This window comes from Nylanderia fulva, unplaced genomic scaffold, assembly GCF_048542155.1.
Source record: "Nylanderia fulva isolate GAGA-0341 unplaced genomic scaffold, ASM4854215v1 Scaffold13, whole genome shotgun sequence".
Lineage (NCBI taxonomy): Eukaryota > Metazoa > Arthropoda > Insecta > Hymenoptera > Formicidae > Nylanderia > Nylanderia fulva.
Genome location: NW_028189518.1, coordinates 112,216 through 127,923, shown reverse-complemented (window position 1 = coordinate 127,923; position 15,708 = coordinate 112,216). Strand labels below are relative to the sequence as shown.

The 15,708-nt window shown below is 38.3% G+C and overlaps 1 protein-coding gene across 1 annotated transcript in view; it reads left to right on the top strand.

Annotated features, from left to right (window-relative positions):
- Nucleotides 1-2,576: 2,576 nt before the first annotated feature.
- The window catches only part of LOC114932392 (serine/threonine-protein phosphatase 4 regulatory subunit 1), a 113,123-nt gene continuing 99,991 nt past the window's right edge, over nucleotides 2,577-15,708 (top strand). Inside the window, exons 1-2 of the mRNA XM_029304554.2 lie at nucleotides 2,577-3,875; nucleotides 12,239-12,410. Of these exons, the coding sequence (XP_029160387.2) occupies nucleotides 3,806-3,875; nucleotides 12,239-12,410 (242 nt within the window). The 5' untranslated portion in view covers nucleotides 2,577-3,805. The remainder of the gene's footprint in view (nucleotides 3,876-12,238; nucleotides 12,411-15,708) is intronic.

Below are 15,708 nucleotides of genomic sequence, written 5' to 3'. Positions count from 1 at the left end.
GTGTGACGTGGCCACGCACATTGACCATAATGACTTATCTCTCACTCCGTCTCTCACTCCATCTCTTTCATTTTTTTTTTTAAATTTTCCTGAATGTTTGTCGTTGTTACGCAAGCACGTGTGTGACGTCACGCATTTTTCTCATACAAGGGAGTTGCTCGATATATCAAAAAGATTGCTGCTCATTCAAAAAAATTATTTCACATTTACCTTCTTTTCTTTCACAGCGCCCACATTTTTTTTATCCATATAATTTTTAGTCATATTTTTTATGTCATAACAATAAATTGACATTTAATATTTCCGAAAGTATTAAATTTGTCAGTTTTATATGTTATTATAAATGATAAAAATATCTACGCATCGAACATGATTACACACTTTGGAAATATTTTATGGGATTTGATAATTAAATTGATATCGCAAAAGAGCTTAAAATAATATATTTCGATACCGATAATTTACTTAGGAAAAATTATTATGTATACATATCATAATTATATATCATCTCATATACATATATTTCTTTCTTATATATTCATTAAATACTTGGAAAAATATTCAGCAACGCGTCTCTAATAATGAAAAATTGAGTCCAACCTCAACACACAATTCTCGATTCTCGATCAACCGCTGTACCCTCTTAAATATATCGTTATTACATCTGATATAGTCGCCACAGTTAATCGTCGTTACTATACGTGATAATACATCCGCGGTCAATCACCGTCACGAAAGCGAAGTACGGCCGTTCGATAAAGCGAGCTTCCAATTGACGGAGCGACGCGAGGAACGAACGCGGAATGAAAGAAAGGAGAAATAAAAATGCGAGCGAAAAAAGACGCCGCAACAGGGGAGAATGAGACGGATGTATGTAATCGCGAGCGAGCGTACTTTTCTCATACTTTATGTCCTCCGCCCCCGCTGTCTATCTTCCTCTCCTCCGGCATTTCTGTTCTCTCTTTCACACTCGCGCGCTCCGCTATCCGTATTAACGGCGTAGAGCGTACAACGTTCTCCGCGTACGATGCAATCAATGAATGACGGTATAGCGCGGCACGCACAGTGACCGGATGACTTTTCTTATCTAACGTTCTCTTTCCTCTTTCCATTCCCCTCTCGATCTCTCTCTTTCTCGCTCTTTCTGTCAGTCTTTCCGTCCACGCTCACCACGATCTTTCCGCTCTCGTACTATACGCTTCTTTTCCGCTCGGTACACACGCACGCACGCACGCACTCGTATTTTCGCGCTCCCTTAGCTCTTTTCTCTATACCCTCCCTCGCTCTTCTCTTTCTCCTCTTTCGTCTCCTTGTGTATGCCCTCCCCTACTTCCTTCGTCCGGTTTGCGTTATTCGCAATGCGTATACTGTCGAGTAAGAGAAGGAAGTCCCGATATAACGCGCTGTTCACTGGTTTAATTCAGATTTAAATTCCGCGTGAAACCGAGGTATATTTTTATAGAACAATTGTACATTGTGCGCCACGATGTTATTAATATTTCATTAGCAATTAGGATTAATTGTTTCAAATCTGAAGGAAAAATATTAATTCTAGATCAATTACGTACATACAGTTTTTTAAAAATAGTAATACGCTTCTTTTTTTTTTTTTTTTTTTTTTTAGTTCGTTTATAAAAATATATAGAAAATTTTCTCTGCGAGAAATACACGAATTGTCTAATATATTAAATATATATGGTGCTACAATATTGATAAAATACATAAAAATTTTTATTCCAAAAACGAAATGCATGCAGTTTGCATTGAGAATATTAAAAGACATAACTGAAAAACGAAGAACAGAGATATATATTCTACTTTTATACGGTATACAATTTTTTCTGCATTATTATATATGTATATGTCAATCTTTATTTTATTCATAAATATTATTTTAACTCTTAAATGAGAGTTCGTATTCTTTCTTTCTCTCCCTCTCTGGAATATAGCGGATCCTATCTTTCTCGCTTAGAACTACACATAAATCGCGAGCGAGATTAAAAATCGCGACCGGAAAAACACTGAAATCGAATTTTTCTCGTGTCGCAGTCCTCGATTTCACATGCGATCCTCCCCGATCGAATCCCACGACCGATTTCCTTAAATCGTTCTCCCTTATTCGCCAAAAACTGTCCGGAAGGAGCTCGTCCACGGGGTCAGGAACACGTACATCGTCGGGAATTGTACGTCGTTCTCATCTTCGTCGTCGGTCGCGGCTATCGATCGGTCGCGGGCGTCGGCGTCGGTACCGCTCGGTGGCGCCCCCGTCAGCTCCGGACGGCGGCGACGGCGCTCTGCGTCGCTACCATCCGCCCCTGGGGGGCAGCGGGGGATGGTGCGCAGGAGGCGGAGGGGGGCGGGGGGTGCGGTGGGGGGCATCGACACGCAGAGAGCGACCGTGCCTTTGGTGGAGCCGGCAAGAACCCGGCGTGTACGTCGGGCCGCCACGTTAAAAGCGGATTTATTAGTTGGTAGGGTCGCATTCTTTTGTATTACAAAATGTCCGGTTTGCCATCCTCGACCTCGTCTTCGTCGTCGTCGTCGTCGTCGTCATCGTCATCGTCAGTCGTCGTCGTCGTCGTCGTCGTCTAGTCTCGGCTCGACGGCTCTTCGCCGGGAGAGAGAACAGAACCGAGTCGTGAAAATCGGTAAAGTGCGCGTGAAAAGTGTGCGATGGTCGTGTGTGGGATTCTCTCGTTTTTTGTCTTTTCTCCACTCGCCGGGGTGATGAGAAACGAGCAACACGCGCGAATCGCGAACCTTGTCGTCGTCGAGTATACTCGTCCTACCGGCGTGTCGCGACTGGAATCCGCGAAGTGTTCGTGGAAATTCGGCCGACACGACACTCGTCGTCGTCGTAATTGGGAGAACGTTCGAGGATAAGTGGAAAAGTTCAACATTAGACACGACACGAGAATTCCTGTAACTAATGGATAGTGACGCGTGTAATTTCGGATGAAATCATGCGTGAATTAAATTATATCGAGAAGATCGGTTGCGCAGATCGGAGAAAACGCAAGGTTTCGATAAATTTGTCATCCACGACGAATATCTGTACTCGAAAAAATTCGGTCGCCGGATCCGCGATGTCGAAGTGGAGTCGTCGTCTCAAGACTGCGCCCGGTGCTCGTGGACGAGAATTTCGGTTCAGCATGGCTGACATCGCGACGTCGTAGGGAGAAATTCCTGTGAAATACTAGTGCGAACGATATAGCTCACGGAAGGGATCTCCTTAAAGATGACCTGAGATCTCTCGTTCTACGTTTCTAAAATTCGCAAAAGGTACGTCGAGCGGCAGACGAGAGATGTGTTTCACCGGCTCACGCATGGCCGTTTTGGCCAAATGATGTCGGAAAATGCCGGCTCCGAGAGATCCCCAGCATCCGGTTTCACCGACACTTTCCGCCACGCGAGACCCACCGATTTCGTTACCGGCCAATACGAGATTTTTTCGAGATAAATTCGATCTACCATCAACAAGTTCCCCCTTTCATTAAAGAACTGGGCCATCTCTCTCTTTTCTCTCTCTCTCTCTCTCTCTCTCTCCCCGCTGGGGGTAGATTTTAAATGTCATTGATCGCGCGACCTTCGATGGAATTTCGCGTACAGTTGTCACGTCACCGCTCCTCATCCACCGCTAAAGTGATCGTTCGGCTGTCTATCCTTCAGCTTGAAATGAGTGATCTTCGTCGTGCAATACGTGCGCGGATCGATTCGCGGAAAATGTGATGTGTGCGTGATTCGAGAGTGCGCGCCCGAAATACGGCGTAGAATATGTTTCGTGGTGCTCGTGGCGCTCGCCGTTATGTGGATATACCTGAAGAAGCTCTTTCCACTTGCCCTCGACATGAAACAGAAGAGATTATCCATTCCTAGTAAGACCTTTCGCTTTTATATGTACGTATAGTTAGGATAATTCGGCGAACGGAACGGCAATAGAAAAGTCACGATTGATTACTCGTTTCGCGGAATAATGGTGGGGCATTCGTAATGACAGCCAGACAACTTTTATTCTTTTACAACACGACGTTAATCGATAATTTATCGAACCTTTTTTCAGCGTAATTCCAAGAATTTCAGGAACTAAATAGATTCTTGCGGACATAATCTTGAAGGAAATTGACTCTCTTAGATATTTTTATCTTTCTCCATAATGGAAAAATGTAATTATCAATCTAGATATATAACAAATAATGAAAATTCGAAGATTGTGCAAAAAATATCTCGAATCTGACGATACGGTATAGAAAATAAAAATGACAAAAAACAACCATCATCATTTTGTTCATATTTGTCAACTTCCTTGTTTATTATTAATCATGTAATCTAATTAAACTAGTTGCTCGTTTTGTTCCATCCTTGTGCTCATTGGCGAAAATAAGTTACGTAATTAGCGTGGTGAGATAACTCGCGAGTAAAGTCGGGCATTACGAAAGAGAAACACGCGTCGAATCGTCTCGACGTTCGCTTCGCAGTCCCGGAGGGTCCATAATGGTTTGTTATTGATCTATCTCCGCGCGCCTTCCTTACACTTTTCTTCTTCCTTTCGTCCTTCGTCCTGCTGCCTTCGTCCATGCCGACGAACGTTGGGTGGTACACGAGGGACGCGGTGGGAGAGCACGGCAGTCCCACGCAGGAATTCCCGAGACTTGGGGGAGAAAAAACCACCCTCCTTTCCTCTCTTTTGACTTTTTTATTTTTTATTTATTTTTATTTATTTTTTTTCTCGAGAATCTCGCCAAAAGTTTCTGTGAGAGAAAAATAGAGAAGAGCCGCTGTGAAATGTTTCGTGGTCACAAAGCTCGATATATATAGAGAGAAATACTTCTTTTTTTATAATTAAACTTGACCGCTTTTGTTTGAGGCACATATGTATAATATGTTATATAATATTTCAATATTTCCATTTTTTTAGAATTGCGAATTTAATTATTCATTCATCAATTACACATTTATACTGCATTTAATAAAATATATTATGATCATTTCGGGACAGATGGACCTCCAGGTTGAAATAAAATCGATAAGCTCGAATTGTTAAAATATGAGACGTAACGTGTTGTTCTTTTTGTGTTCTCCATAATGGAAAAATGTAATTATCAATCTAGATATATAACAAATAATGAAAATTCGAAGATTGTGCATAAAATATCTCGAATCTGACGATACAGTAAAAAATAAAAGTTACAAAAAACAGCCATCATTCTTTAATATTATAATATATTTAAAAAACTGTAATAAAAATTATAATATATTATGCTTCCATTTTTCGCGAACGAACAAATTTCAATTTTATCTAATACTCAATCAAAATAATTGATTTCATAAAATGTTGTTTTATCTCGTTTACTCTCGTTTTTAATGAACTATCAGAACAGTTTTCGAAAGATAAACAAATGCCAATACCGGTTATACAAGCACAATCAATAAGCTACGATTTTATAATTGAAGAACATTGTAGTTGCAATTAAAATTTAAACAGTGTGATAAATATTTTTATAGCTAAGAGCGCATTAAAAAGCTAAAAGAGCATTAGAAAATATGCTATTTGCATGTATGTATACTAAATATATTCTATTTTTATACATATAGTGCTAAACTGAGTTTGATAAACGTTTTTAACTTTAATACTCCGATTAACTTTATTTGGTAAAAAAAATTTTCAATTTTTCATATATTTCTTAAATATAGGACAATTGCATCGATTGACGGACTATTTAGTTTTAAAAAGAGTTTTATAGCACAAAACGATTCAATCAAATACGTACTAAAGGAGAGATTGACTTAATACCTCGTATCCCGTTTATTATTTTTATATTGAGAAAGTTTACATTAATATAAAAATAATAACTTTACGAGACGTGGTAAAATGATTTTTTAAGTAGAAGCGATTTACGATTCGAATCTCGCTTGTATCGATTTCATCTCTTTCAATATTACTATATATTAGATAATATATATGTTTGTAACGTATATATGCAATAAACACAAAATTGAAAAAGTTGCGGATAGAAGGAAAACCTGTATAAAGTTTTTAACATATATGAAATATCCTGCAATGCAGAATTATTTTTTATTGCGTATTTTATTTCCTGCTTATGTGTGTGTATTTGTGTGTATGTGTGCGTATACATTTATAAGTTTTAATTTTTTGTTTACTATAAATTTAGCTTTATATATGTAATTATAATTTGATATCGAATTTTCTCATATTGTCAACGTTTTCGTTATATACCATAATCGTCAAATCTTTAAACAAGATTAATTTCGTATATCTTCCTTATCATATTTAATCACGAACGAGTGCATGTTATTCCGGATTTTTTTTTTTTTTTTTTTTTTTTTTAATCTATCTTCCTTCCATCGCGCGCAATATGTTTTCCGAATAAAAGATCGAACGTGTCTCTCTAGGAATGATATTAATACCTCATATATAGACGTTACCGTGAAATTCGATCAACCGGAATGGCGATGATTGACGTCACGACTCTACCGTCGGAATGCAATTAATATTGCATAAATGAGACCGTCCTGCAAACTTGTAGCAATTAGCACGATTCTAATTGTATGACAGAGTCGCGTGTAATTTGCACACATAATCATGCAGAGAAAGTTTTATACCTGTCGTATGTGGAAAAAAGTACAGTATTTGAAGGTGCACGTGCCGTCTAATATAATCGTACAGCCACGTATCTCTACATGTGCCTCGTAAAATATACGTTTGTCTCTTATACACCGTTAATATAAGGACATTAGGCGCCTGGTATAACCAACGAGCTACGACACGACTCGCGTGAATAAGTCATGCAGCGCCACGATCTAAAAACCTTATTTCTAAATTGACGTAAGTCGACGGACGAGCTCGTTGTCGATGACGACTTAGAGTCGTCGGTATTCGCGAATGTAACTACAAAAGCGACTTTATTTTATCATTTGCCGATACAGGAAGGGCGAGAGAGAGAAAATACGCTCTACGCCGTCTGAATAATAAATGTTCCACCATCGAGCCGCTGCATATCGATACACTTCGTACACACATATGAGCTTTTCAGCGGAAAGAACGCGATGCCGAAGTCAAACGGCGCAAAGAAGTATTCCGCTCTTCGCGAGAGTGGAGGACTTTCGCTCGCCAACTGTCCGCTCTTCGTTTAACCTATGATTATCCCGGTACTTGGTATCCACCTGTCATTACGATACATTGTGGCGACACCCATCGAGTTTCGTGCGCCGCTGCGGAAGGGAAATATTTGCCGCGTACTTCCTGATTATGTGCCTCCACGGGTAATCACGAATCATGCGAGGAAGAAATACCTACATTCTAATGTAATGCTAAGCTACTTCCTTCAACAATTTTTTTCCCGTAAATACGCTCAAAGATTCGATCAAGTAGAACGCCATAACAATGTCGCAGAGTTGTAAGTTTCGAACTTAATAAAACCGATTTTCTTTCTAAGCAGAAATTAAAATCAATCAAAACAACAATTGCATTACATAAAATTTCGGCAAATTCGCAAAGAGTTGAATATTACTAATGTACGAAAATATTTAATCTTTCCATTTTATGACGATAGTGTTGTTAAACGCGATAATTGGAGTATAGGATAAATCCCATATTTATAGCTATTACGAATTGAACAGGTGTAACCTATACTAATTTTAATCTCTGTATTTAAATCACTTACCGAAAATTTATGATATATACATACACGAGAGTCTATTTTCTCTCAGAACGTCTGGAAATTATACAAGCCAGATCATTGCTCGCGTCGCATGACATGACAAGATTGTAATTAAAATGGTAATCGCCGGTTCGATAAAATGCCATCTCCATTACAAAGCGCCCAACTACGGAGAAAATATTAATCTACATCCTTGAGCTACATTTCTACGTTTTATAAAAATAATGAAGGTGCTCGGTGGATGGCTTCCTTTCGGATGCCGTTTCATCGTATAATAACTGCGGAATAAGAGGGCAGTAATTACTTTTCGTGAAACTGTCACGTTTGTCGGACTCGCTCTCCATTCACTCTCCCCGTGCTTCGGTTATTACTAACAACGAATAGCAGCGGCTGCGTTAATTCCTCTTATGGCAATTCACGATATACTCGATGCTTTGTAAAAAATAACGTTTGTATATATTCATCGGAATAATATGATAACAGTATTTTCACGACAATGCACGCGCGGCATTGTCATGCTTCTCTTTTTCAATTTTACGCGTACATATTCTCGATAATTAAACTAAATTACACTTGTACAAATTTTTCCAAAGATGTAACGAATTATAATTATCGATTAACTAAATTATAACGAAATTAAATTATCCTTTCAGATTTATACATAATACATACGAACGTGAATATAAAACTGCGATATAAACCTATATTAACGATTCTTGACTTACAATAATTTCTCTTGGGATTTCCGATATTTGCGGAAGCTACTATTTCGCGGATATAAGATGAACGTTTAGCGAAAGATTCTGTATTATGCTACCAAGCGACGAAGATGTCGTAGGTCTCGATGGTCACAGAACTGGTCGCCGGTATAGGCAGTCTGGATATATCGAGGCGAGAGAAGGGTCTTCCTCAGGTTCTTCGGCTTCGATCCAGACGGGGACGACCTCTCCCTCGCCGGAGGAAGGAAGGAAGAACGGAAAGAGAAAGAGAGAGATGGGTGCACGCATGACCCTGAACCCAACCGCCGTGGCACCCAACCCCCGGTACAGGGGTGCGAAGCCTCGGGAGAGAGAACTCGAGATAGAAGCAAGGGCGAAAGAGAGGAGATCGCGGTGGGCGAGGGAAGGATATACCATATATACGAAGAAGAGAGAGAGAAAGAGACTCCGCCGTCGAGAGAGAGTACAGTTCCCGAGATCAATACTCCCGCGTCTTGCGATCATTCATCTTGCCACGCCCCTCTGCTCTCTCCACACATTCCCCGTCTTTCTCGTTCCCTTTCGTTCATCCCCTTTTCCCCATCGGTCTCTCTCTTTCATTCTCTCGCTCTATCTCCCCTTTCCTCACCCTTCGCGTGCCGCGATCTTCATCCCTCTGGTAGCGGCACCCCTTATAGTCGTGGTCGCCGTCATTTGGCGCCCAATCGTGGCGCCTAATACGAATGGAGCAAAGGGGAGAGAACTTTCCGAAGGTCGCAGGAGAGAGGGAAATCTAGAGAGAGAGAGAGAGAGCGTGATAACGCATAAGGTGGTGGCTCCGGTTTCCTACGCATTGACTATACACAGTTTTATGGGAAAATGACAATTTCTTAGATCTGTGTATCATATTCGAAGCTGTATTTAGTTTGTAGATAAAGAGACATATTGTAAAGAATAATTGTTTTATTGTTTTAATTTAATTTTAATTTTTATCCATATCCATTTATCTTTATTCGAAAACATATTTTTTCGAAACTATGCTTAATATCATTTTTTATAAAATTAATTTACACCCAACGTTTTTAAAAAGATTCGTAAAATTGCGGACAAAACATAATTTATGCTGTTTTCCAATTAGAAATGAACATTATTTTGTAGCAGAAAAATACTTAACATGCGAGAAAAATATTGCGAGACGTGTAATTTATATGTTTATTAAAAATTTATTTTTTTCTTGTAACATTTTTGAATTAATGATCTTTATAACCTGATAAAATAATATAAAGATACATTTTATAAAAATATTACATTTATTATACATGTCAAATATCGCATACCACATGTGCGAAAGGACAAAATAAAAATAAATCTCTCTTGAAGTAAATTATTTGGAATATAAAAATAGAATCTATGCCGACTACGTGTATTATTGACTGTTATTATTGTATTTATTAACTGTATAAGACGCTTAAGTATGTGAGAGAAATTGTTTACATATGATACTACTTATGATATATTCTCGCAGCTATCAGTTTTCATCGACCTCTTGAAATGGAAAGACACGGCGCCTTTTATTGTTGTTATTCTGTACTCTTATTTCTAATTTTTCGATTATTTTTATTTGTTTATAACGGTAATACTTTAACTACTTCTAATTATAAAATGCTGTATTCCAGTCGGTGCATGAATATCGATATTAGTGAAATTGACGTTTGCCAGACTCGAAATAATTTTCCAGAATTACGTAAAGTTTCTTTTATTATTTTTTATTTATCTCTTCTCTCTGATCTCTTTGCTAGTTTACTTATACATAATTATTGACAAAAGTAAATGTTGGATGAAACCTGACGGAATAGATCGTAGATAAAATTAATAATGCAAAGAAAAAATAAAAATGAAAAAATGTATATGAGGCCGTATGTGATGCGCATTGAACGTAATTTAAGTGAAGTTTTGGAGGCAACATTTATTTTCTAATTAACAATAAGAAAATAAATATACCAAAAGATGTTGCGGACAATATGAAAGCAATACTTTTAAATCGAACGATTATTAACTGTAAATTTAAGGGCTAATAAAATATGATCTACTCGCGATAAAAAATCTAAATTAATCAAAAAATTTTTTAATGAATTAATCGATACATTTATTTCTTTCCTAATATCTTTATTTTATCAAATTTCTTTTCATATTGTATTTTTTTTTTTTTTCGATCTTATGTCGAGAAAACTCGTGCACGTCTAAAGATATTGTAAGAAGAAAAAGATTTAATTACTATAAAAATGTTTCGCGGTGAAACGCATTGGAGGAAAAATTATAAGCTGAATCAATTATTACTCATTTATCATAATATTTGGTCTATAATAACCAGGGATTAAAATTTGTAATTTAACGAATTTATCTTTTCTTTCTGCAAATACATTCTTTACTCCAATCATTGTATTGTAATATAAAACTCATTTCTTTATTAGAGTAGATTTATCTCGAATTATCTTCGTATTATGATTGGCAAATATTTTACTAGAAATAATAAGAGTATGTGATTACAATGCATCTCTTTTTTTCTATTATTATATGTAAACTTTGCGTACAAAAGATATATAAAAACTTGATAAAACATTAGTAAAATATTGAAATAATGAATTCAAAATATTGAAGTAATATTGAAAGTAATAAAAATTAAATTTTACTTTAAAAATTAGCAAATTTATTTATTTACAAAAGTCCATGTTTTTTAAATGGTATATCGAAATATAATCATGCGCTACAAACAATTATTGTTTATTGCCTTTCGTATACTTTTTTAAATAAGTATTTAAAAAACAAAGCAAAGAAAATCTAGATAGAAATCCGTTCTAAGTAGGGATGTAAAAAAAACGGCGAAGAAAATCGAACAAGCGAGATGGAGCGAGGAAAAGCGAGAAGATCCAAGTAGGGACGAGCTCGTTCAAAGTCTCGAAGATGTCCGTGATATCTTTTCCTTTGAATCGTTTCCTCGCTGCTATCGCACCACCTGTCGCTGCCATCGTACTTGTTACATTCGCCAACCCCTCCCGTCGCTTCGTTTCTTTCGTGGGACGGACAAAAAGAAATCGAATTACGGGCGGAAGACGCGCACACGATCTGTCTACGATCGATTCGGTCATTCTCTCGAGGTCAATGCGAACGATTTGTTACAAACTGATCGTTCCTTCCGACAGATAGTTTCTCATCGCTCCGGGGAATTATCTCGAGAAAATTTATAACGTTTATTTTTCGAAAAATAGAAAAACAGACACGTCAGTCTTTCCATTCGCATATACGGAGAGAATTTTCTCTTAGAATTTATCCTGAAAATCGTGGGATTGGAAATAAAATTAATCGAATTTTAACATATTTTATACGTATATGTTATATGGTAGATATTAATATTTTTTGTGCTAAATATTTAATCAGAGAAACTTTTAAATTCTTTTGATACTATATTGTCCCACGATTATCATGATTTTCAAGGTAAATTCTAAGAGAACATTTTCTCTGTGTACATACAATTAAGCGTAGAAATTATTTTCGTCTATTTAAACAGCATAAAAATCTGATCTCGCTATATGATTCTGTACAATTTTTATTTCTGAATAAGACATGCTCGGCAAACTAATGTTAATTCGATGACGAATTTAACAGAGAGATTTAGTTTGTTGACATATTGTAAAGAACATTCTCAATTTACGAATAATGAAAATATTTTAATTCTCACTGATTCGACATGTATTGCAGTATAGTTTCATCTCATTAAACAACAATATTCCATCTCTATTCGACGTAGTCGGATATTTCTCGCGGGGCGATTTTACTAATTCTGTATTTATCGAATGTGTGCAGCAATGGAAGCCGAGGATGACGAAGAGGTCAGTGACAGTAATGAGAGATCCGACGAATCCAGCGAAGTTTGGGACTGTGTCGGGGGCGGAGGTGACGAAGGCGGAGGAGACGAACAGCTCTTTCAGATCAGCCGGCTGCAGCAGCACGCCACCTCGATAACGAGCTTCAACCGGTGAGTAGCGCAACATTCTTCTTATCGTCCGTCATTAAAAAAAATTCGCCATGTCTGCCGTATCGTTTCATACTTCTCTCGCTTTTGGCAAATCCTTCACATTATATATACGGAAAAAATACAAGTATTGGCCGTATAAACTGAGCATAAGACGAGAACATATATACACAGACACCACGGAGCTTTTTCTCAGCGATCGTGATGTTCGCATGGATAAATCAAAGAGTACGAAAACGTGTCGTACATCGTGCGAGAGATCGCTGCCGATCAATTTTCAAACGCATATTATAGCGCAAGAAGATTGAATCGAAGTGTCGCTATGCAACAACAGCATTTGTATCTTTCGCTTTGCCCGTCATTATTTTGCGCTTTACCTATCTCGAATTACTCTCGATCTCTCGCAACATATTTTGAATAAATTCATTCGGTACTGATCCAGTAGTCCTTTTCATGGCTGGAAGTATTTACAGTATCGTATATTCTGAATGAGCGCATAAACAGGCGCTTGATTATAAATAAAACGCTGTGCAAAAACATGCACAGCAATTCCATAACATTTAAGTAGATATATTATTACCATTATTAATGTATACAGAATTATTGCTACATTAATCGAAAACAGTGATTAAATCTCACTCTCCGATTAGTGACGAATTAGGAAACATAATAGCATGTCGTATTCATTGAATTGCAATTAGTAAATTATTTATTGCTAGTCAGACTTAAGTAGAACTGTCAAGTAGCTTTTACGCTATATCCGCGCATAAAATAAACTCTAAAATATGATTGTTCGACTAGAAATTAGATAAAGAGCACACATCTCTCGTCTCAAAAAATATTTAACAATTTCAAACGAGTCAATGTCCCGTGAATCAAAACCGAAATAAAATGTATATCGCGACATGTTCATGGAGATTCTGACGAAATGATGCGCGTAATGCGTGCACGAGAAATCGTTCCGCCCTTTTCCGAGTTTCTGCCGCCAGACTGCCAAGAGAGTTTAACGAACTCCCTTCCGTCTTCCGTTTAGCTAGAACGCCGCGTATTTTCCCCAAATTTCCTCAAACGCCTATTTTCACTCCCGGTACGCCCTTTTTCCTCGCCAGACGGCTCTCGTATCGCGCGCGGACAGAACTCGCACGCTCGAGAAAGAACGGAGAGTATCACCTATCTACCTATACCTATTACCGAGTGGAAGAAAAAGAGGAGAAAAGATGTGTGCGCTATGCGCGCGTATATACGATTGCGAGCGCGAACCGGCCAAATATACGCGGTGCGTCAGCGTCGCGGCGCGCGGCGTCGCGTCCTCCCTTCCTGCACCGTTTCAACTGCCGGGCGCCTCGTTTGAGGTCAACGTCATCCGGCCTCTCTTTCGCTCTCTTTCCCGTACGCGCGCGACTGTCCTCACCCTGTCTCCCTTCCTTCGCTTTGCGGTATCCTTTGTAACGTCCCTTCCCCTATCTGTCTCTCTCTTTCTTTCTCGCTCTCCTTCGTTTTCTTCATTTGTCTTCGTTCGGGACATTCGGACGCGTCTCGGATGAGCGAACTTTGAAACAAGCATACGCGGGTACGCTCCTGTGCTCGCAAATACACGAGGTCACCGTTATCGTTACAAAATTGAAGAGTTGACGGCTGTAAGTGCCGGACAAATAAAAAAACTACTAATATTTTTTTTTATTCTGAAAGGACATGAAAATTATGAACATAAACATTTTTTATATTCTTTATTTTATATATAAATACTCTCGTAAATGGTATAATATAATTTTTTATAGCATTTTTTTTTACAACATTTTCTTGGAAATACTCGACGAAGAAGTGACTATTTAATGTATATATTCGACACATTCGAAAATATAAAAGAAACGAACGTGTGAATATATTTTCATTACAAGAATAATATTAAAGGTGAATAAAATGTGTTCGCAATGTGTTTCATCTTAAATCTTAGAGTATTTTACCGACTGGATTATCGCTATAAAAATCTTTGCGACCTTATTAAAAATTTCAGGAATTATTACGCGTAACTGCAGGAAAAATATAAATCTTCTACGGTAGAAGGATTTTCGATTCGCCTCGCGGTTAAGTGGACCTAGGCAAAAAGCGGAAATAGCGTGCCGCCCCAGTCGTCGTTAAAACTGCCGTTGCTTTTTTTTTCTTTTTGCAAATAGTAGCCGATGCACGAGATGCCGTACCGAGAACATTAGCATACGCGATCGAATATAATCGAGCCTTCCGCGAAAGGATATTCAGGGAGATGTCCAGATAGTTTACGCATTTTTGTCCTTTTACATCATCTATAAAATTTAAGGAACCATAATTAATTTTAATTTAAATATAAACGAAAAGATTTATATTTGATGTATAATAGATGTACATACGCGATATGGCTTCTTAAATTTCGACATTTTGGCATAATTATATTTGTAGCCCTAATGAGAAATTTGGCGATACGAATCGATCGAAAGTGCCGACTTGAAGTCGGCAGAAACAAGAGTAATTCTCGTGTATCGTAGTTGCGTGTCGCCGGTTGCTCTAGTATTCTGCAGCGTGTAATTAAAAGCGTGTTTCGTAACCACTCACACGTTCTCGGACGGTTTCCGATTACCCACGGTTAGGGACAACGTGCGCGAATTACGCGCTTACGGGATTCCACGTGTAACCGTGTAGTTTCTTCCGGTGTAAATGAGCCCGGGAGAACGTGGAAACCGAGTGTTCTCACGTGTTCGCGGTATATTCTCGACGGCAGGAGGAATGCGGCTGTGTATACACACTTCTTTCGCAATACACGTGGAATACACGTTATTAAACTCGCTTTATCGTGTATTAAGAATTAATGGCGAGCTAATATTAAACCCCGTGGCAATATCTCTTTATTCTTCGAGAGCACGTTGAGCGCGCGAGAGCACATCCTCTCTTGACACTTTGATCTTTATTCGCGTCGCTTCACGCGACCGTTTGACTTGAACTCTGTGTTTACCTCGATTATATACATCAGATGACACGACGAAAATTCGGCGTTCTCCAAGCCGAAGCTAAATTTATCCCTAAACGTGGAACACACAAGATCCTTTGTTCTTAGATACGTTGTTAATGCATTACGCCATTCGTTCTGCCCAATTAATCCGCAATATCGGAGACGACCTGGCGGATTCTCGTTCCGAGAAATGACAGTTGTCGATGGTAAATGGCAGGTAGAATTATCGTTAGCGGCGGCATTATCGTTCTAGCCGGTCGGCTAACACTTTCGGCGTCGCGACGCAGTTCCGTGAAACGCGCGTCATGCGTGCATGGGAAA